The 21024-nt window shown below is 33.9% G+C and overlaps 1 protein-coding gene and 4 long non-coding RNA genes across 9 annotated transcripts; 2 read left to right on the top strand and 3 right to left on the bottom strand.

Moving 5' to 3' along the window:
* Positions 1 to 1703: 1703 nt before the first annotated feature.
* Positions 1704 to 4030, bottom strand: LOC135792389 (uncharacterized). Of its 3 annotated transcripts, none has more exons than XR_010548299.1 (7): positions 3966 to 4030; positions 3798 to 3853; positions 3638 to 3689; positions 3474 to 3525; positions 3310 to 3361; positions 3142 to 3197; positions 1704 to 1735 (listed from the first exon to the last, which is right to left on the bottom strand). It is a non-coding gene; the product is annotated as an uncharacterized lncRNA (long non-coding RNA). The 3 variants fall into 3 exon arrangements; XR_010548298.1 differs by lacking the exon at positions 1704 to 1735 and adding an exon at positions 2981 to 3033; XR_010548300.1 differs by lacking the exon at positions 1704 to 1735 and adding an exon at positions 2981 to 3033 and having other exon boundaries at positions 3146 to 3197.
* Positions 4031 to 5479: 1449 nt separating this feature from the next.
* Positions 5480 to 6097, bottom strand: LOC135792388 (uncharacterized). Its single transcript, XR_010548297.1, has 3 exons — positions 5958 to 6097; positions 5728 to 5892; positions 5480 to 5565 (listed from the first exon to the last, which is right to left on the bottom strand). It is a non-coding gene; the product is annotated as an uncharacterized lncRNA (long non-coding RNA).
* Positions 5776 to 7453, top strand: LOC135792387 (uncharacterized). Of its 3 annotated transcripts, none has more exons than XR_010548294.1 (6): positions 5776 to 5916; positions 5983 to 6515; positions 6601 to 6759; positions 6819 to 6999; positions 7191 to 7382; positions 7442 to 7453. It is a non-coding gene; the product is annotated as an uncharacterized lncRNA (long non-coding RNA). The 3 variants fall into 3 exon arrangements; XR_010548296.1 differs by having other exon boundaries at positions 5782 to 5916; positions 5988 to 6515; XR_010548295.1 differs by having other exon boundaries at positions 5789 to 5916; positions 5963 to 6515.
* Positions 7454 to 11133: 3680 nt separating this feature from the next.
* On the bottom strand, positions 11134 to 11920 carry LOC135792891 (uncharacterized). The gene is made up of 5 exons (XR_010548485.1): positions 11836 to 11920; positions 11685 to 11770; positions 11539 to 11609; positions 11348 to 11475; positions 11134 to 11256 (listed from the first exon to the last, which is right to left on the bottom strand). It is a non-coding gene; the product is annotated as an uncharacterized lncRNA (long non-coding RNA).
* A 4104-nt stretch (positions 11921 to 16024) lies between these two features.
* On the top strand, positions 16025 to 20991 carry LOC135791843 (voltage-dependent calcium channel subunit alpha-2/delta-3-like). Its single transcript, XM_065302399.1, is given in 14 exon segments — positions 16025 to 16227; positions 16671 to 16837; positions 16840 to 16991; positions 17053 to 17362; positions 17429 to 17826; positions 17890 to 18214; positions 18271 to 18557; positions 18680 to 18835; positions 18892 to 18966; positions 19026 to 19205; positions 19279 to 19434; positions 19437 to 19869; positions 19941 to 20077; positions 20147 to 20991. Coding segments are annotated over 14 exon segments (3636 nt in total). The 5' UTR covers positions 16025 to 16096; the 3' UTR covers positions 20876 to 20991.
* The last annotated feature ends 33 nt before the right edge of the window (positions 20992 to 21024 follow it).

Here is a 21024-nt window from a genome sequence, read left to right as displayed (position 1 = left end):
ATTTATATATACTAATACTTATTATAGAGTCCGAGAAATTAAAGATTGGATTGCCGGTGTTGATGATGATTCCAAATACGATTGAATGAATTTACAACATTTTGAAGCTGTTATTGATATCATTTTTGTTTATTTTGTTAATAGTTATAAAAAGAGCATTATATAATTGTATAATATTATCCTGTTTTTATGCTTGTATTTTTAAAAATGCTGTATATATTCAAAAATTGAGTTTGTGATGTATATGTATTCTACATGTTCAAATAAAAATTGTAGTTTTATATTTTTAACTATAAATTTTTATTGTTTTATTTGTCCCAAACCGAGAACATAGCTCGCAACATCATTACTCTTTTAATTAATCTATAAATTCCTTAAACTTAAATGGTAATGTCACTGTTAGATATGGGAAATAATTCAAAGTCAATTTGTATCAATATTAATTTGAAAACGGTATCACTAGTGCCATCTATCCATGAGTCACTAAACTACGTCGCTATTAGAAATTACCTGCTATTCACCAGCCTACTGCACTTTCTGCGATCCTAATATTCAAAAGATTTTTGTGTATAATTTCACTGGAATTTGTCGACAAAATTTTTTGTGCCATGTTTGTGGTTTTTCAATAATGATGCCATCTTGTCCAGAATTCTTCAAGGATCAAGAATATGTAGTTCTTTTTTTTCTAGCCCTTCTAGTTGTCGAGATAATTACCATTTAATCTTCATAAATTAGACGATTCCGACGGGATACACGTATTTTATTATAATTGCAAATAGGGCCTAAACGGTTAATGCTAGGAAAAAACTTTACTAAAATAATCGATGTATAGAATTAAATTATATATCAGCAGCCTCAAACAGAATTTCAAAATTCCAACTTTTAATTTTCAACATAAAAGAAATCTTTTGCCTTTTTTATATAAAACTTTTCTTTAAAATTTTTGTGCCCATTTCTTCATTTGAAAATTATGCCATCTTGTCTAGAATTCTTTGGGATCAAGAATATGTAGTTATTTTTATTCTAGCCCTTTTGGTTGTCGAGATAGCTAATTTATGAAGATTAAATAGTGAGATATCTCGACAACTAAAAGGGGCTAGAATAAAAATAATTGCATATTCTTGATCCCAGGAAAATTCCTGGACAAGATAAGCATCATTATTGAAAAACCAAAAATGGCACAAAATTTTTTAAAGAAAAGATTTTGTTATAAAAAGGCAAAAGATTTCTCTTTTTTATGTTGAAAATTAAAAGTTGAATTTTAAATTCTGTTTTCGGATTATGTGATTGATAATTTAATTTTACATCGATTATTTTAGTAACTTTTTGGCTTTATGCTAACCGTTTAGGGCCCTATTTGCAATTTTGAAAACAACATTCGACATAAAAAAGAAAAATGTTTTGCCTTTTATGACGAAATCTTTTTTCAGCAAAATGCAGGTTCTGTAATAATTGAATTTGTAAATTTGCTTTCGGATTCTGAAAGTAGATTAAATTTGAATCGGAAACCAGTAACACACTTAGCAATACGTAGTATTTGTACTTCCGTTGCGGTTGCTACCAAAATCCCACAAAACCATCAAAAATTAGTCCTTCGAACATAAAAATGCACTTTTTTGGGATCAATTTGTACGATAATCACAAAAGTTATTGAGGAAAATGATAAAGGGAATTGAGTACTTACAATCTGATACTAGAATGGTCTTCTACGATGTCATATTCAGGTGCAAAATCCCTAAAACAAGCAAAAATTAGTCTTTGAACATAAAATGCACTTTTTGGGATCAATTTGTACGATAATCACAAAGTTATTGAGGAAAATGATAAAGGGAATTAGTACTTTCAATCTGATACAGAATGAATTCCTTCTACGATGTCAGACTCAGGTGCAAAATCCTAAAAACTTAAGCAAGAATTAGTCCTTCAAACATAAAATGCAATTTTGGGGGTCAATTTGTGATAATCATAAAGTTATTTAGAAAATGATAAAGGAATTAGTACTTACAATCTGATACTAGAATGAGGTCCTTCTACGATGTCAGACTCAGATGCAAAATCTAAAACAAGCTAAAAATTAGTCCTTCAAACATAAAAATACAATTTTGGGGGTCAATTTGTACGATAATCATAAAAGTTATTTAAGAAATGATAGAGGTTCATTTACTTTATTTGATACCAAAATGGTCCTTCTACGATGTTAGACTCAAGGTACAAAAATCCCTAAAACCATCAAAAGGTAGTCCTTCGAACATAAAATGCACTTTTTGGGATCAATTTGTACGATAATCCCAAAAGTTATTGAGAAAATGATAAAGGGTAATTACTTTACAATCTGATACTAGAATGGTCCTTCTACGATATGCATATTCAGGTGCAAAATCCTAAAACAAGCAAAAGTAGTCTTTTGAACATAAAATGCACTTTTGGGATCAATTTTATTTTGATAATCACAAAGTTATTGAGGAAAATGATAAAGGAATTAGTACTTTCAATCTGATACAGAATGGTCCTTCTACGATGTCAGACTTTCAGGTGCAAAATCCCTAAAACAAGCAAAATTAGTCTTTTGAACATAAAAATGCAATTTTAAGGGTTAATTTAGAGACTATTCACAAAGTTATTTAGAAAAAGATGATAAAGAGAATTGAAGTACACAATCTGATACTAGAATGGTCCTTCTACGATGTCAGACTCAGGTGCAAATCCCTAAAACAAGCAAAATTAGTCTTTTTTAGACATAAAAATGCACTTTTTTGGGATCAATTTGTACGATGTCACAAAAGGAGTTATAGAAAAATGATAAAGGAATTAGTACTTACAATCTGATACCAAAATAGTCCTTCTACGATGTTGGGCTCAGGTGCGGAAATCCACTAAAACCATCAAAATTGGTCACCTTCGAACATAAAAATGCACTTTTTTGGGATCAATTTGTAGAATGTCACAAAAGTTGTGAGAATGATAGAATTGAAGTACTTTACAATCTGATACTAGAATGGTCCTTCTACGATGTCAGACTCAGGTGCAAAATCCCTAAAACAAGCAAAAATTAGTCTTTTGAACATAAAAATGCACTTTTTGGGATCAATTTGTACGATAATCACAAAAGTTATTGAGGAAAATGATAAAGGAATTAATTACTTACAATCTGATACCAGAATGGTCCTTCTACGATGTCAGACTCAGGTGCAAAATCCCTAAAACAAGCAAAAATTAGTCCTTCGAACATAAAAATGCAATTTTGAGGGTCAATTTGTACGATAATCACAAAAGTTATTTAGAAAAATGATAAAGGAATTAATTACTTACAATCTGATACTAGAATGGTCCTTCTACGATGTCAGACTCAGGTGCAAAATCCCTAAAACAAGCAAAAATTAGTCCTTCAAACATAAAAATGCAATTTTGGGGGTCAATTTGTACGATAATCATAAAAGTTATTTAAAAAAATGATAAAGGAATTAATTACTTACAATCTGATACCAAAATGGTCCTTCTACGATGTTAGACTCAGGTGCAAAATCCCTAAAACCATCAAAAATTAGTCCTTCGAACATAAAAATGCACTTTTTGGGATCAATTTGTACGATAATCACAAAAGTTATTGAGGAAAATGATAAAGGAATTAATTACTTACAATCTGATACTAGAATGGTCCTTCTACGATGTCATATTCAGGTGCAAAATCCCTAAAACAAGCAAAAATTAGTCTTTTGAACATAAAAATGCACTTTTTGGGATCAATTTGTACGATAATCACAAAAGTTATTGAGGAAAATGATAAAGGAATTAATTACTTTCAATCTGATACCAGAATGGTCCTTCTACGATGTCAGACTCAGGTGCAAAATCCCTAAAACAAGCAAAAATTAGTCCTTCAAACATAAAAATGCAATTTTGGGGGTCAATTTGTACGATAATCATAAAAGTTATTTAGAAAAATGATAAAGGAATTAATTACTTACAATCTGATACTAGAATGGTCCTTCTACGATGTCAGACTCAGATGCAAAATCCCTAAAACAAGCAAAAATTAGTCCTCGCCTGACAAGAATTACCCAGGTGGAAAGTTTTCAATAACCATCCCCTGAGCCGGGTTAATGTTATTTCGATTATTTTTTTAATAAATCAAAGCAAATAATCGAGATAACAATGGCAAAAATGTGTTCATCGGCTGCACCGCCCTTCCGATATGTGTAAGGTAAGTGTAATGTGTGTGTATGTGTTAGTGTAGTGTTGGTTGTGTAGTGTCTGTCGCTCGCGATGGACATGCAACCCGATTGTCCATTATATCAAATTTATAATTATGAATATGATGATGAACGCGGCGACCACCCTCAGAGGTTCCAGATGGGTGCAGTCTCTGTCCTCACCTCCAAAGGCAGTATGTTGATTGATGCGGAAACATGCAGTGTTTGTTTAATAATAATTATGTTGCGCCCCTGATTACCACGCGGTAGACGCGGCGCGGTTGTTAAAATTCGAATATAGATAATTTTTAATATTGTTCGTATTGTTTAATGTTGTTCGCAGAAGAATTGACTTGATTTTATTTGTCTAAAATTCGCGATATAGAAACGAAATGATACTACCCATACCCCGTAGACACCTCGACGTTGGCAGAAACTCATCGTGTTCCTTCCTAAAACAATAAATATATTGTAGAAGGTGTTAAAGTAGACAAAATAAGGTTAATTATTACTTTCAACTATCTACAGTTGAAAATACAAGTCACATTGAAATTTGTAAGTGACAAAACTGAGTAATAACCAAAAATAAAGTCAACTTACTTCGGCTTTGTTACATCTATGAATTAAGGAAATCAGCAACAGAAGGTAATGATAACTGATTGCATTTCAATGTTCATTTTGCAGTCCACTATAACTACAACTAATACTACTACTACTTTCTATTACTACGACTACGTGCATTCTACTACTACACTACGAACTGCTCGTGAACATATGAAACACAATTCAAAGTTATCTCATTCTGAGATTTGATTATTTTTCTTCTGTATTCTTTTTTGTAGAATAAGATATCTTCTATTTTCTTTCTTCTTAGTCTTCTTCACTCTTCTATTTTCTTTCTTCTTAGTTTTCTTCACTTTTCTATTTTCATTCTTCTTAGTCTTCTTTACTCTTCTATTTTCTTTCTTCTTAGTCTTCTTCACTCTTTTATTTTCTTTCTTCTTAGTCTTCTATTTTCTTTCTTCTTAGTTTTCTTCACTTTTCTATTTTCATTCTTCTTAGTCTTCTTTACTCTTCTATTTTCTTTCTTCTTAGTCTTCTTCACTCTTTTATTTTCTTTCTTCTTAGTCTTCTATTTTCTTTCTTCTTAGTTTTCTTCACTTTTCTATTTTCTTTCTTCTTAGTCTTCTTTACTCTTCTATTTTCTTTCTTCTTAGTCTTCTTCACTCTTCATTTTTCTTCACAAATCTATGAAAAACAAAAAATACTAAGGCAATTAAAAAATTTATAATTAGTGTGTATGTTGCTGCGCTATGCCCCCATATACTTAAAACCTCATCTTCATCCCCAGAGAAATGATGCCATCATCCAACTTCTGTAAATAATTTTATAAATACTCATGAAGACGTAATTTATATAACATCAAATAAGAAATTCAAAACATGTTAATATTAAAATATTATTGAAATTTGATAATTACGAAAATTAATAATATTGTGAGTAGAATTTAATTGATATTAATTGTAAATCCACTCACCTCAGCATTTTGCCGACTGTTCATACCCTTGGAGGCAGCAGCCCATTCCTTGACGGGTATACACATCGAACCCTGCCCCAAAAGCTTTTTTTTCGTTGGGAAGCTGGATACATCAGAATCGATCTCGGCATGAATAGAACTGCATCACATCGGATTCTTCTTCAGCTACGGTTAACAATAATATAATAAGTAAATAAAATTATATAATAAAAAATGAATACAACACTCACCTCAGTTACTTTCCGGCTTTGCAAGGGTAGGAACCCATTCCTTGATGGGTATACACATCAGGCCCTGACCCTTGGTGATCAGCTGGACAACTGGCTAATTTGTGACCGTTAGGATCAACCTCGACGTGGACGGATCACATCTTCTTCTTTGACTTCTGTTAACAGTCAAAAAAAAATTAATCAAATATTATTACGAACAAATATTAATTTATTCCCCGGGAGACAGCAGCCTATTCCTTGATGGGTATACACATCGGAAGTTCATGAAAGTTCTAAAAACAGAAATAATTATTTTAAAATGTATTAATATTGAATTATTTGTATTAGTTGTTACTCGTAGTTAATATTGTAATAAAACTCACGTCAGTTTCTTTCCAGTTTGGCATACCCCTGAGGGCAGTAGCCCATTCCTTGATGGGTATACACATCGGGCCCTGATCCCCAAAGGCGGAAAGATAGCTGAACCAGTCTTTCAGGATCGACATCGGCGTTAGTGGAACCGCATCACATCGGCCTCTTCTTCTTCGTCTTCAGCTGAAATTAACATCAATAAAATAAGTAAATAAAAAATCTTGTGATAAAAAAATGATTGTAATAAAACTCACCTCAGTTTCTTTCCAGTTTGGCAAACCACTGAGGGCAGTAGCCCATTCCTTGATGGGTATACACATCAGGCCCTGACCCCCAAAGGCGGAAAGATACCTGAGCCAAGACCTTCAGGATCGACATCGGCGTTAGTGGAACTGCATCATATCGGCGTCTTCTTCTTCGTCTTCAGCTGAGATTAACATCCATAAAATAAGTAAATAAAAAAGTGATAAGAAAAATGTTGTAATAAAACTCACCTCAGTTTCTTTCCAGTTTGGCATACCCCTGAGGGCAGTAGCCCATTCCTTGATGGGTATACACATCAGGCCCTGACCCCCAAAGGCGGAAAGATAGCTGAGCTGAGACCTTCAGGATCGACATCGGCGTTAGTGGAACTGCATCACATCGGCCTCTTCTTCTTCGTCTTCAGCTGAAATTAACATCAATAAAATAAGTAAATAAAAATCTTGTGATAAAAAATTGATTGTAATAAAACTCACCTCAGTTTCTTTCCAGTTTTGCAAACCCCTGAGGGTAGTAGCCCATTCCTTGATGGGTATACACATCAGCTGAAATTAACATCAATAAAATAAGTAAATAAAAAATCTAGTGATAAGAAAATGATTGTAATAAAACTCACCTCAGTTTCTTTCCAATTTGGCATACCCCTGAGGGCAGTAGCCCATTCCTTGATGGGTATACACACCAGGCCCTGACCCCCAAAGGCGGAAAGATACCTGAGCCAAGACCTTCAGGATCGACATCGGCGTTAGTGGAACTGCATCATATCGGCGTCTTCTTCTTCGTCTTCAGCTGAGATTAACATCCATAAAATAAGTAAATAAAAAAGTGATAAGAAAAATGTTGTAATAAAACTCACCTCAGTTTTCTTTCAGTTTGGCATACCCTGAGGTCAGTAGCCCATTCCTTGATGGGGTATACACATTCAGGCCCTGACTAAAGGCAGAAAAGATAGCTGAGCCAGAGACCTTCAGGATCGACATCGGCGTTAGTGGAACGCTGCATCACATCAGCCTCTTCTTCTTCGTCTTCAGCTGAAATTAACATCAATAAAATAAATGAAATAAAAAAATCTAGTGATAAAAATTGTGTAATAGAAACTCACCTCAGTTTCTTTCAGTTTTGACCCTGAGGGTAGTAGCCCATTCCTTGATGGGTATACACATCAGGCCCTGACCCCCAAGGCGGAAGATGGCTGGGCTGAGACATTCACAATCCAACCTCGGCGTGGACGGATCATCTGCTTCTTCGGCATCTTCTGCTAACATTAAAATATATATATGAAAATAAATATTATTGCGACCAAATTTATTGTAAATGTAGCTCACCTCAACTTCTTTTGATAATACTTATATATCAATAAAACGCCTCATCTCTTCTTGGCCTCGGATGGAAGGATCTTCTTGTTTCGCATTCAACAACGAGCAGCAGCGTGCAACATGACTAGCTTCAAACCAGTGACTTTTCTGCAATCGTACCAAACTGTTTAGAGCCTGTAAAGGAGTATTAAATATTTCACGACTTACTCCCACTTACTCACTTTTTAACACTTGTGTAACGGCCCTTTATACATACTTCAACACTCGTGCTATTAATAATTCACAGCTTACTTCACTATAAGTTGATATCAGCATTTAAAACGTTTCCATTTTATTTCATTTCTCTTTCTGAGATGTATCCAATTCCATTTATTTTCAGTTGAGGATGATATTTTTCTTGATAAGTTCCTTCTTCTGGGGTTTTGTCTTCTGTCTTCTATACTTCTAAATAGTTGTTGATTCTTTTAAAACACTGTATAAACACACTCGCGCACTATATAAACACACTCGTGCACTATATAAAAACGCACAAACTTTTGTAATAATTTACATGCAGTTGCTATCCATATCCAATTCCAATTTTCAATTTGATTCAATTGTTCAATTTTTCTCTTTGTATCTTACTTGAAGTTCATTCCATAGTTGTTACTGTTAATTCAGGATCCATTATATCTTCGACTTCTGGTAATTTCTCGTTCTTCGTTCGGAATAATTCGATTGGCTGATATTTTTCATTTTCTTAATCTTCATACATCTTTGGGAAAATTCTCCATCTGCTTGATTTCTTCGTGTCTTATTATAAATGATGCTATTTGAAGTTGGCTGCTTGCAAATGTTTTCTCCAGAAAATAAAATCTAATACAATCTTTGAGTATCATTCTTGAAATTCGATTTTCACTCCCGCACTATAATTCAACACTCGGGCACAATATTGCAACACTCCCGCACTATTAATAATGCACATCACTGCACAAAAGTTGATACGTTGAAAATGTGATATGTAGGTGTTTTTGTGTTAAAAATGTAAGGTAAGATGTGCCGAAGCACACCACTACCCAAGAACCCTGACAATGATCATGAACAGGGTAGAAAGTGTAAGTGTATGTGTGTGTGTGTGTATGTAAATGTAAAAACTGATGAAATTCGATTTTCACTCCCGCACTATAATTCAACACACGCGCACTATATAAAAATGCACAAACACAATTATTTATGACAGTTGAGACTCATATCCAATTTCTATTTTCATTTTGATCAAATTTTTCTATTCCATTTTACTCGTTGTATTTAACTTGTAGTTCATTATTTAGTTGTTCCTGTTAATTCAGGACCCATTCTATCTTCGACTTCGCTCCTCGTTTGGAATAATTCAGTCCGCCAATATTTTCCATTTTCTTAATGGAATCCACGTACATCTTGAAGAAAATTCTCCATCTGCTTGGTTTCTTCGTGTCTTATTATAAATTATGCAATTTAAAGTTGGCTGCCTGCAAATGTTTTCGCCAGAATATGAAATCTAATTCAATATTTGAGTATCATTCTTCATTTTATTCGGTTTCTATTGTTGCTGACCCAATGTTGTATGGTTTTAATTTATGTTATTTATGATGATGTAAAAAATGTGTAGGTGTAGTTGTGTTAAAAATGTTAGGTAAGCCGTGCCGAAGCACAGCAATACCCTAAGAGCCCAGTCAATGATCATGAACAGGGCAGAAAGTGTAAGTGTATGTGTGTGTGTGTGTGTGTGTGTAGTTGTTAACCGATTGACTCTAAGTATTTTAACGCAAAATTGAAATGAAGTTCAGTTGAAATTAAAGCAGATTTTGTTTCTAATTGATACTGACTGGTTCTTGGTTGCCGTCCCATTTTAAACGCAATTTCGTCAATTTTCTCATTTCTATAATCTATTCTATCCATTTAAGATCTTCTTCCTTTGGTATATTGCAGAAATCCTTTCCCATCATATCAGAATCCCGTATCTTGAATTATCTTCTTTATCGATTGATGAATAATGATGGATTGACATTTGCAGCAGCAAAGCATTCAGCTTTTCGAGTTCGCTGTGAGCGGTTTTCCATAAATTTTAACAGTTTTTAATAAGACACAAGGACTAGTAATAAATGATTATTAATACACTCATATCAATGATTCTACCAGTGCACCAAGCACTTCGAATACCTGTATCAAACAGACAAGCAAACAAAGTTGTGATTAGTAAATTTCAAGATTAAAACACAAAACAGCATAGAACATCCACAACGGCCTAGCATCCAGGATCCTGCAACATAAATTAAAATATTAGTTATCAATTCAAACAAAACGCCCTGAAAACATAGAAGAAATCTGCAAAATCGTTTGGCGATCTGTGCTCGGATGCAAAAACGATTTTGCAACGAAAACAAAAGTGACCGATCGCTTACATCCCAGCGGCAGCAGCCGGTTTTTGGTTGCCCAAAATTTAACACGACATACACAAATGAAATGAAATATTAGTCATTAAGTGCAACACACAATCATACAAAGCAATAATCCATTCAACAATCAATCCATTCATTCTTAAAATTGTTTACAGTTGCAGATTTGACTCTGCTAAAAATGCCCCGACCGATGCATTGATTTGATTAGTGTTATTTGTGGTGTTCTGCGTGAACAGAACGTGTAAGTGTTGTGTTGAGAATGTAAGGTGAAGATGTGCCTAGACACACCAAGACCCAAGAACCCAGACGCTCGCCGAAACGAACAGGGCAAAAGTGTAAGTGATTGTGTTGTGTTTAGTGTGCGTGTGTGTGTGTGTGAGATTTTACGTGCTTTCGTGCGAAAACGGATAATAAACAATATTCGGTTGGAATATGAGCAAATTAGTAAAGTGCAAGAAAAGTGTTCACGGTGACACATTATTATTAATGAAACTAATACAAACTGTTAATAAACTTTGAGTTTTGAGTTTGAAAACGCGATTGAATCTACCGCGATCGCGATAGGAATAATAAATGTAAACTCACTGCGTATAGACATCCGGCGTCTCTAGCAATGCTGGGAGGATTAGTCGAATGACCAAGTACTGGTTACACACGCCACCCCCAGATACAAGAGTGTCATGCATACGCCAGCCTTCTGATCAGTAACATCACCCCTGCCTACCTTAATCCCATTCCTCGAAATGTCGCACTACAATGTCAATGCAACATTTCGCAGGAGAATCCATCGTTGATTTGGGAAAGTTTGGTGTCGAGAGTCGGGGCCTATTGGTCCATCCTTCCTTCATTGGTCCCTTTGTCACACATCGGTTTATTCCTTAACCATTGGTCCTTTTCTCGGTTGTCGATCTATTCCATGTTTTCCATTACTTGGTCTCATTTGATTGTTGTTTCCTAAAGTAAACAAAATATATTTGTATTTAATTATTAATATCGCATGCAAAGACAGAAAAGTGAAAAACTTATAAAATTATAGAAAATTTACCGAAGTCACTGGGAATGGATTTGTTTTCTCACACTAAGCGGTAAGTACGTAAGTTTCAATCAGCAAAATTGCTTTAGTTTCTTTATGCTCACTTCTTTTGTTCGGTTGTCTGTTGTTAATAATAACTCCTAAAAAAATTAATTAATTTAGAATATTTTAATGTATTATTGTTTATTTTTTTTAATACTCACCAATTTCACACTGAGTTGTTAGAAAATATTCACTGTTCACAATAGGTTGTTAGGTATTCTTGTTCATAGCTCTAAAAAATATTTAAAAAAAATTGATTTAAAATATTTTAATGATATTGATATTTATTTTCGTTAATAATACTTACCAATTAACCAGTGGGCTGTTAGAAATTATTCGTTTTTTTCTTCACAATAAGCTTGTTTTTATTATTTTCGTTCATAGTAGGTAACACTAAAATAAAAATAAAAATTAAATTTTTTTAATTAAATTATCGTATCTTCCGTTTTAATACTCACCAATTGATTTCAGGTTACACTAGTAGTTTAAATGTGTTACTCTTTGTTCCTTTGTTCAAGTTGGGTTAATCGCCATGTTTAAAACTTACGGACGAATTCTATTGGCTGCTGCCAACTGACAAAAACTAACCCGGGCGAGGTTGCCAAAAATTCAAGGCAAATTTTTGCGCAGAGCGACCGTGACGATGTGCACCCGAAAAAGTATGAAATTGAAGTGATCGAGCCGATCTAAAATTGCCGCCTTATATAGTTTCCGAGGTGGTGGAGGAAAATTTGCAAAAACAAAAATTTTAACTTTTTATTTAGAAAGTATGTGATAATTCTAACTTTATGAAAACAATCTAGGATTAATATCATGAATTTTGATACATTTTTTTCGCTTCAAGATGGTCTAAATCCGCTGAAATAAATTTTTAAAAATTCGTACTTTTTTACCCGGGCTCTTATGGAAGAAAAATTATTTCACGAAAAAATTAACGAATTAGATCGGGAATGACACAAAATGTGCAGAATTTTGCGCCCTTTTCAATGATGTATCACACTTCAGGATTTATAGTGAGGTTTGGTTTTAAATCGCGAGAGAAGTTTTGACCGTTGACGTGTCAATTTCAAGAAGAAAAATCGTTGACAGCAAAAATGCTTTTGCGAATTTCTCTTCAATCTTACGTTAAGAGTTAAATCCAAGTGCGGCATCGTGATCCTCGCAGTCGAATACACCCCGGAGAGTGTTATTTTCACGAATCTCACTTTAATTCAAAAGATACGCCAAGTGTTAATTTTAAGTGCACCAGGTGTGTTTGCAGGAGTCTCACAGCTTTCCTGCGGTGCTACCCGCAAATCCGAGGCTGGCAATCGCTAGATCAACTCATAAACTATCGATATCAACCTTTGTATGGTGCTGAAACGTTCTGTGGATGATGTGATCGAATTGGAAACACGTGGTGTGCCTGAACCTCAACTTGCAACATTGTTATGGGCCCCCAAGAGTTAATTACAACTCAGAAGCAGGAAAATCAGCCTTGGAGACATCAATTAGGACCTTAGCTAAATGCTCAATGCATTTGTTGCAGTTATGAAGGTGTGTAGAGCTTTTTATGTGGGTGTGAGTTTTGTGCATATACATGAGAAGGGCTGGGGGCTGATTTTTCAGTTGTTTAATCCTAACGAGTGATTGTTTTGCATGTGTGTTGGTGTAGAAAGCTTGGCGCTTAGTTAAACTACAAAATTCTTTTTGAAAAACACAAAATGGTATTATATATGCAAAGATATAACTCAAAATAACTTCACAACCTTAAAATCACATTTTATTTGTTTAAAACAATAGTTTAATACCGATTTGATTCAAGAAAACATATTCTGAACGTGAAATAATGTCTAATGAATGTTTTTAGCGAAGATTCTGTGTTTTTAAATCATATTTTTCTGTTACAGACTCAGTGTGACATCTGATATCTCCTGTACTCTTATTGGTGCTGATAACAGTGAAAGGAGAGAGACATTCGCAATTCTGACTGCACGTGGTTCTTAAACAAGTTTGGATACCCCTATAAACGTTTTGTTTGCATTTATGGAGCATTGAATTTAGTTTAAACTTCATGGGTTGGACAGGAATTAGTGCTCGAAGTGACTATTTTGGTGTATTCTTGATGATAACTCTGGATGTGATAAGAATATTGAAATTCTGATTGCGGAATCTGATTCAGCGGGTCCAAATACAGGTGTAAGCATATAAACAAGTTTCTAGTTGGTTTCTAATTGTGTTTGTTTTAGGTTTGTAAGAGCAGCACAAGGGGTGGTCATTCGCCATGCTTCAAGTTGGAACGTCTTCAGGTATTCCTACCTGACGGCAAGGCCACGCCTTTCATGTAAATACACAACTGTTGAAGCAGCCAACATAGATGGGAGGTCAGACTTAATCTTATCAATAGAAGTTGGGTTTGAGATACCTGACTGAGCGAGTTGACTACGGTCAACGGATTAACAATGCATTCGCTCTACCTGTATATGTTTCATTTCGTTATTCTATTTAGTTATGTTTAGAATTATTATATAGTGTGTACTATGTACTTAAAGAGGTAGATTTTATTTTTTAATTGTTAAAGATGAAGTTAAAATGACCTGTAAATGTATAGTTTGCTTGCTTGTAATTAATTTTAGAAGTTAAGTGTAAAAATGATTTATTTTTCATCTAATTAGACGGTTTTGTATAAACACTGTTATAATAACGATTATTAAATAGCAATAGTTAAGATAATATGTCACTTGGATTATTTATGTTACGTTGCAAATTGTAAATGTGGTAATTGCACCAATGAACAATATCAAGACATTAATCATATGGGGAGGAAGAAAAGATAAAACCAGTTCTGTAAATTCTTCCCCTAAGCCTAAGCATGTATAATAATGCAAATGACCAAAGAATATCAACCATAACATAAGAACGTAATGTAACAGAATATAAAGAAAAACATTATATATCTGTAAGTTTTTCTGAAAATTTTTATACAATGTGGCTCGCAAACTATAAGAGATAGAAATGTACGCGTTGAAAATTGTTAAGCTACGGGAAATTCTCAATAAGATAAGCTAATTCTATTGGGAATCGAAGAGATGAAAATATAATTTATAGAGAAGAATAAGAGGCATTGAAAATAGATCATAACGAAAAATTGGCAAAGATTTTGATTGCGATTATCTCACTTACCTTTGCGCTGACAATATTAATGTAACAGGAATGAACAATAAATCCAATAGGAATTACTAGCCTCCAGAAGACATCTAACACTTGGCAATCACAACACATAGGAGCACAGGATACATCTATTCACTTCCATTATTAAACTAGTTGAATTCTCAAGAATATTAAGTCACTATGAAGATCGACTGATGAACAAAACACGTGCATGTCACACCACAGCGCACGACCGACTAAATAAGATAAACAATTGATATCAAAGGTGATACTATCGTAAACAAGTCGTAAACTAGCGGTGCAAAATTGCCCCTCTCTAGATCTTGTACATATAAAACAACACAAACATTGAATTCTATAAAATGTATTTATATAGTTATAACATATTTTTATCTGAAATACAATAAAATACATTAGTTATGCACTAAACATGAGAATACAATAATGATAACTTACACTATCTTATACTTTTAAACTTCTATAAGTTCTTCTAAAAGTTAACAATAAACTCGATGGCCTGGGTGAAAACTGACCACTCGAGGAACGACTCTGTTGTTTCTTCTTTTCCACTTCTGATCGCAGGGGTCTTTTGGGAGTCAGCTTAACAAATAAAATATTTCAATAAGAAAAGTAGGAAAATGTGATACATTTTCACAAACTTCTTGCAACGCAACGCAAAGCCCTGATGGTATTCTCCATACCCAAAGTATACCATTGTGTTGTCACCAAATGCGCTGATGATGCGCTGTTCATCTTCGGCTCTAATTACTTGCGCGTCATTACTCTTTATTTTTTTCTTCTTGAGCGTACTTGGAGTTCCTACAAGACTGGGAGCTGGCGACAACAGAAAACTCTTCAATCAATCATCATCACACTCAAAAAAAATCAATCAATCTGGAAAAAGTCATAAATATTAAAAAGTTGTTAATTTCTGGTGCAAAATCATCGAAACCTACACAAAAAGAAAATAAAACACGCATGGCACATTTCATCATTTATTATGCCAGTATGCCAGAACTGGGGATCGAACCACCAACCCAAAGCACCACAGCACACCCTACGTACCACTGAGCTACAACTCTCTTTTATCAAACCTTACTTGTTTCAACTTTATATAATTACAAATACGAAATCTTATTACAGATTTATAAAACTATACCTATACTGATACTCGTGTTAAACATGCCTTAAAACTTAACCTGAAACAATACGTTAACACAAGGCTTAAATGTGTACGAGTAATTAAAATTAACAAGTGTAACGCAACATTATTTACTGAATAATATTCATTTATTTAAAAAAAAAACAACACGAATAGGTATAAATTAAAAAATTTAATTTAATTATTATCAGCATTTTCAAACATTATTTTTAAATTTCATCGATTCTATTCTGCAATTTAGGTAGATACATCGGAAAATGAGGATTGTCATGATCATGCGCCGTATTTGCTCTTGATGATCCAGCCTCAGTAGTTCAGTCCGCTGCACACAAAGTTTGAAACAGTTCTCAAAGTCGCGCGGTGCAAAAATGTTAATCTAACTGCAAATACAATTCAAATATTTAAAAATGAATAAATTAATAATAATTTCCATGTGCTATTTTGTGATATTCATTAATAATAAACAAATATTTGTACAAAGTGAGTTAATAGACATTACAATTGATGAAAACGCAGAAGTTGCCAATATTTCCGCTTAGTAAGTATAAAAAATATTTCACAATCAATATAATTTTTTAAAATTTAATTATTATATTTAGTTTTTAATCTTCTGGGACAAATACAAAAAAATATTATCATACTATCACTTAAAATCCAAATTTCAAATATTTTTCTCATTAAAATATACAATTAAAGTTTCAAAATATTAAATAATCAACAATTATATAAACAATCCACGGTTAAATAAAAGATACAACTCGTATCTTTGGCGCCAAGTTGTCTACAATCTATTGATCCTGAACTTGTCTACATCTCTCTGAAAGAGAGTAGTTCCGCGCGCCCCCAATTTTCCTGTCCTCCTGCGTTTCTCCCAACTTTCTTAAATCACGCTGGTATAACATTAACATCTATCTACCATTAACATGCTTATTGCTCATTATCGTCACATTTCCTTCTAATTACATAACATCATTCTTTTAGCATGCGACAATGGGCATCCAGTTTAAGTCAAGAACTCGCAACACTTTCAAAATTAGCGCGACGAGAAAAAGTTGAAAAAAGCTTTGAAAATTACGCAATTTACGACGAAAAATGGGACAACATCGTCGAGGAAGTTGCAACCAATATCCGCGTGATGATGGCTGAAAAATCAAAGCAGTACAAGCAATCAAACAACATGCTGAACTTTTATCATTGTATCGCAAAGAAAACATCACCAGACATTCATCCTACGATTATTATGATGCAAATAATTTAACAAAAACCGAAGATGTAGAAGATCGCAGTGAAGATATTGAAGAAGTAATAAATTCAATTTTAATTTCATCACAAAAATAATTGTTTATTTTTTATAATGTTTCAGGCGGAGAAAATTTGGAAATGTTCAATTCCTACCACATTGAATTACAGCACGGCAGACTTGTGTTTTGATAACAGTTACACCTATCAAAGTGATGCTCCATATGCTTATGCATCAACAGAATACGACGCATTTAATTACCGCAAAACTAGTCAATCAAACAGTTTTCTTGGACGGTGCGACAAAATCGCATTTCTATATCGTCCGAAAGATTATTATCGCGATATGAACTTAAAGGATCACCCACAATTTGAAACTGCAGTTAATTTAAACTATAGCATTGTCCGGGTAACACCCAGTGTGTACAACAGAGGTAAACAATCATAATAAAACTTAAATTTCTTAAAAATCGCATTTTTGTTATTTTTTATTGTTTCAGATGATGAATTGTTAAACGAAATCCGTTGGTCCGAGGCACTAGATCTAACATTCAAATGTAACTTTCGTAGGGATCCAACACTTACCTATCAATATTTCGGCAGCCCCAAAGGATTCATGCGATTTTACCCAGCGACTCAATGGTCATCTGAAACATACGATGATTCAATAGATTTCCGCATACGTTCATGGTACATAGAAGCAATGTCATCTGCAAAAGATATTATCATCTTATTAGATCGTTCTGGATCTATGCTGAGCAATTCCAGACGTAGCACAGCTAATGAAATAGTTAACTCAATCTTGGACACTCTTACAGATAATGATTACGTTAATATTTACACGTTTACTAATTCAACAGAGTCTTTAGTCGATTGTTTTAATGATACATTGGTTCAGGTAATACTTTATATATTTTTGCTTATAGTTAATAGTTAAAATTATTGTGAATTAATTTTTAAGGCTAATGAAGAAAATCTCCGATTGCTCCGTGAGCAACTGCATAAAATCAAAGACGAGTTTTACAGTGATATTTCTCTAGGTCTTGAGAAAGCGTTTCCTATTTTATGGAAATACAGATCAGCAAGACGCGGTGGCATAGTGTGCAATCAAGCAATAATGTTAATTACAGAAGGATTGGATTATGATTACAGAGATGTGCTCTTTAAGATATACAATCATATTCCCAATCAAGATTACTATCGACCTATACGTGTTTTCACATATTTATTGGGAACGGAAGCTAGGGATGCTCAGAGAATGAAGTGGATTGCATGTGCAAACATGGGTAAAACACACGTATTTGTTAATTTATTATTTTTTAAAACTTTTTTTAAATTTAAGGATACTATGTAAATATCAGCGTAGTTGAAGAAGTGAGAGAAAAAGTAATCAAGTATCTAGAAGTACTCTCCCGGCCCATTAATCTAAGTCCACATATACAACCAAAACCAGCATGGACAGCACTCTATGTTCATTTAGCTGATCGCCGGCTTTCGAATTGGTTGTGGAAAAAGTACGAAGGTAATAAGCAGAGAGACAAATACATTGATTACGAAAAACAATACATAAAGAAGCATGGGCTGCTGCTCAATGAGAACCACACACATTTTGCAAGTCAAACCTCACACGTGAGCACAATTTATACTTTAATATATAAATACAAATTTGCACGCACACACTATACAATTACTATTATTAAATAAATTAACTAAATCCACTAAAAATTCGTACTTATGAGATTATTTTGCAGCCGTATGAAAAATATCTCAAGTTTCCTGACTATCAGTATTTGACGTCTGTGTCTCTGCCGGTTTTTGATCTAAGAGCAAATCAAACTACATTACTAGGCGTTGCCGGAGTGGATGTTCCTCTGGATTTTTTAAAGCAGCTTGCAGAACCCCACAGAGTAAGAAAACTCACATGAAAACCCTAAATAATGATTAATTCTTAAATATTTTTTAGATTGGTGTTAATGGTTATTCATTTGTCATTACAAATAATGGATATGTTTTGCATCATCCTGATCACCTAACAGAGGTAGGAATATGATATAAACAGATAAAAATTAATTTTAAAATAATTTTCTTTGATTTAAGTTTGCTGATCACGTTTTAAAACCAACATTTAATCGGGTAGACCTCACTGAAGTAGAAATATCCGACGACACTCAAGAACCCCGCAATTTTGATCAGAATATCATTGATCTCCGCCATAATATTGTTTTGCAAAAGAAAGGCAAACGTACTTTAAGAATACGCGCTCCTATTGATAATATGGTCAGTATAAAATTCACCAATATGTAATTTATATTTATTATAATTTATTTTTAATTATTTTTTATATATCAAGAAACGTGTGATGCTCAGTCGTCGCCATTACTACTACACCAAAATAGAACCCTTCAGTATGGCAATTGCCCTTCCAGATGGTTACGGCTTTCTCGTCTCACGTATGGAAGTGAGCGCTGATAAAATGGAGCGCATCCAACGTGACCTACGCAAAAGTTTAAAAACAATGATAACTGGCGCGTGCATCCAAAATGGCTTTACACTTGTAATACTACAAGAGCAGAAAAGTCACCTGAGAAAGAATTACGTCACTTTTTAAATACTAATACCACTAATTGTAAAGAACATGATGTTGTGAATGATCTGCTTAAAGATGTCTATGTGACTGAATGGTGGAACAACAATACCGAACCCATCTTTCAACATGTTAAACGAAAATCAAATTACTACGAAGGAGTGATTTTAACGTTTATGGCAACACATACAGGCCTAACAAGATGGAAAGATTTCCCATCGAAGAAGTTAAGAGGCGTGAAGCACTTTTCTGATAAACACAACAAGGCGACTGATGAGATTTATTACCGGCGAGGTGCAGAAATGAATTATAATCTTGAACACAAAGATATGTTTATATTTTCTGTTCCTTTTGAAGGTACTTTTAACATCAAAATTCTTTTATTTTAAAATTTTTAGTAAATTTTTAAAATTTTAAAATTATTACAGATTATAATGAGAAGCAAACTTTGATTACGGCGAGTCACGTCGTTTTTCGTGAGAGAAAAGGTAAAAGAGCACCGATTGCCGCCGTGGGTTATCAAATATTACACAAAACCCTCAATAGGATCCTTCAAACTTTCACTGTAAGCTTAGTACTCGTAGACGAGACATAATCTGTCTCAAATAAATAATATAATCTAAATCATTTCCAGTGTGAACAACCACCGTGTAAAATCACCTGCGCGGGCCCTGATGCCTGGATTTGCTACGTTATAGACAATGACGGATACATAATCCTAGCAAATAACACCGATAACGTTGGGAAATCTATCGCTGACGTTGACTACGCCCTGATGAAAACTCTCGTGCGCGATGATGTGTTTAAAGAGATTACAATGTATGACTACCAAGGTACTTGCTTTCCGGTTACAAGATCTGATAAACCTTTCTACGGTCCAACTTGGGAGGAAGTACAAAACAACGATTTTCCTGGAATAGACTGCTCCAAACCAATCTGGGCGATTAAATGCAAAACTATTGAGTTTTTACGCATGCAATTGAATAAAACCACACCAACGCCGTGCGATATGGAGCACAAAATGTATAATTATATGTTTCGTAATTTATCACATTTGCATCAACGGCAGAACCATCGTGATTGTCCATGTCCGTATATTACCGAACCTATTAAGGGTACAAATCTATTGTTACTGGCTTTGCACGATAAATGCTGCGATCAAGAGTCTGCAGTACCTAAAAATGAATATCCGAAGGAAATCACCTATAATCTCACGCTGCCTTGTCATATAGCTGTTAAAAATAATTTCACAAAGAGGCATTACACTAACTGCATCACTAATCATCGTGCTGAATATATGCTCAATGAAGATACGAAATATTGTGGCAGCGAGGGTATTGTACCGATTGCACCTTTGGAGTAAACAGGCGACGGATGCATAGCATTTCCTGTTTTTAAGATACGCTTTTTCCATTGTTATAACAAATTCAATTTATGTATGATAATGCTATGATTGATCTAAATATACGTTACTACTAAGTATTTGTTAAAAAACAATCTAACAATCTAGAT

The sequence above is a fragment of the Atheta coriaria genome, unplaced genomic scaffold (genome assembly GCF_025399875.1).
Source record: "Atheta coriaria isolate IRGN ID8LTWV9N9 unplaced genomic scaffold, Caltech_Dcor_3.1 hic_scaffold_5_pilon, whole genome shotgun sequence".
NCBI lineage: Eukaryota > Metazoa > Arthropoda > Insecta > Coleoptera > Staphylinidae > Dalotia > Dalotia coriaria.
This window is presented reverse-complemented; position numbering and strand designations above follow the sequence as displayed.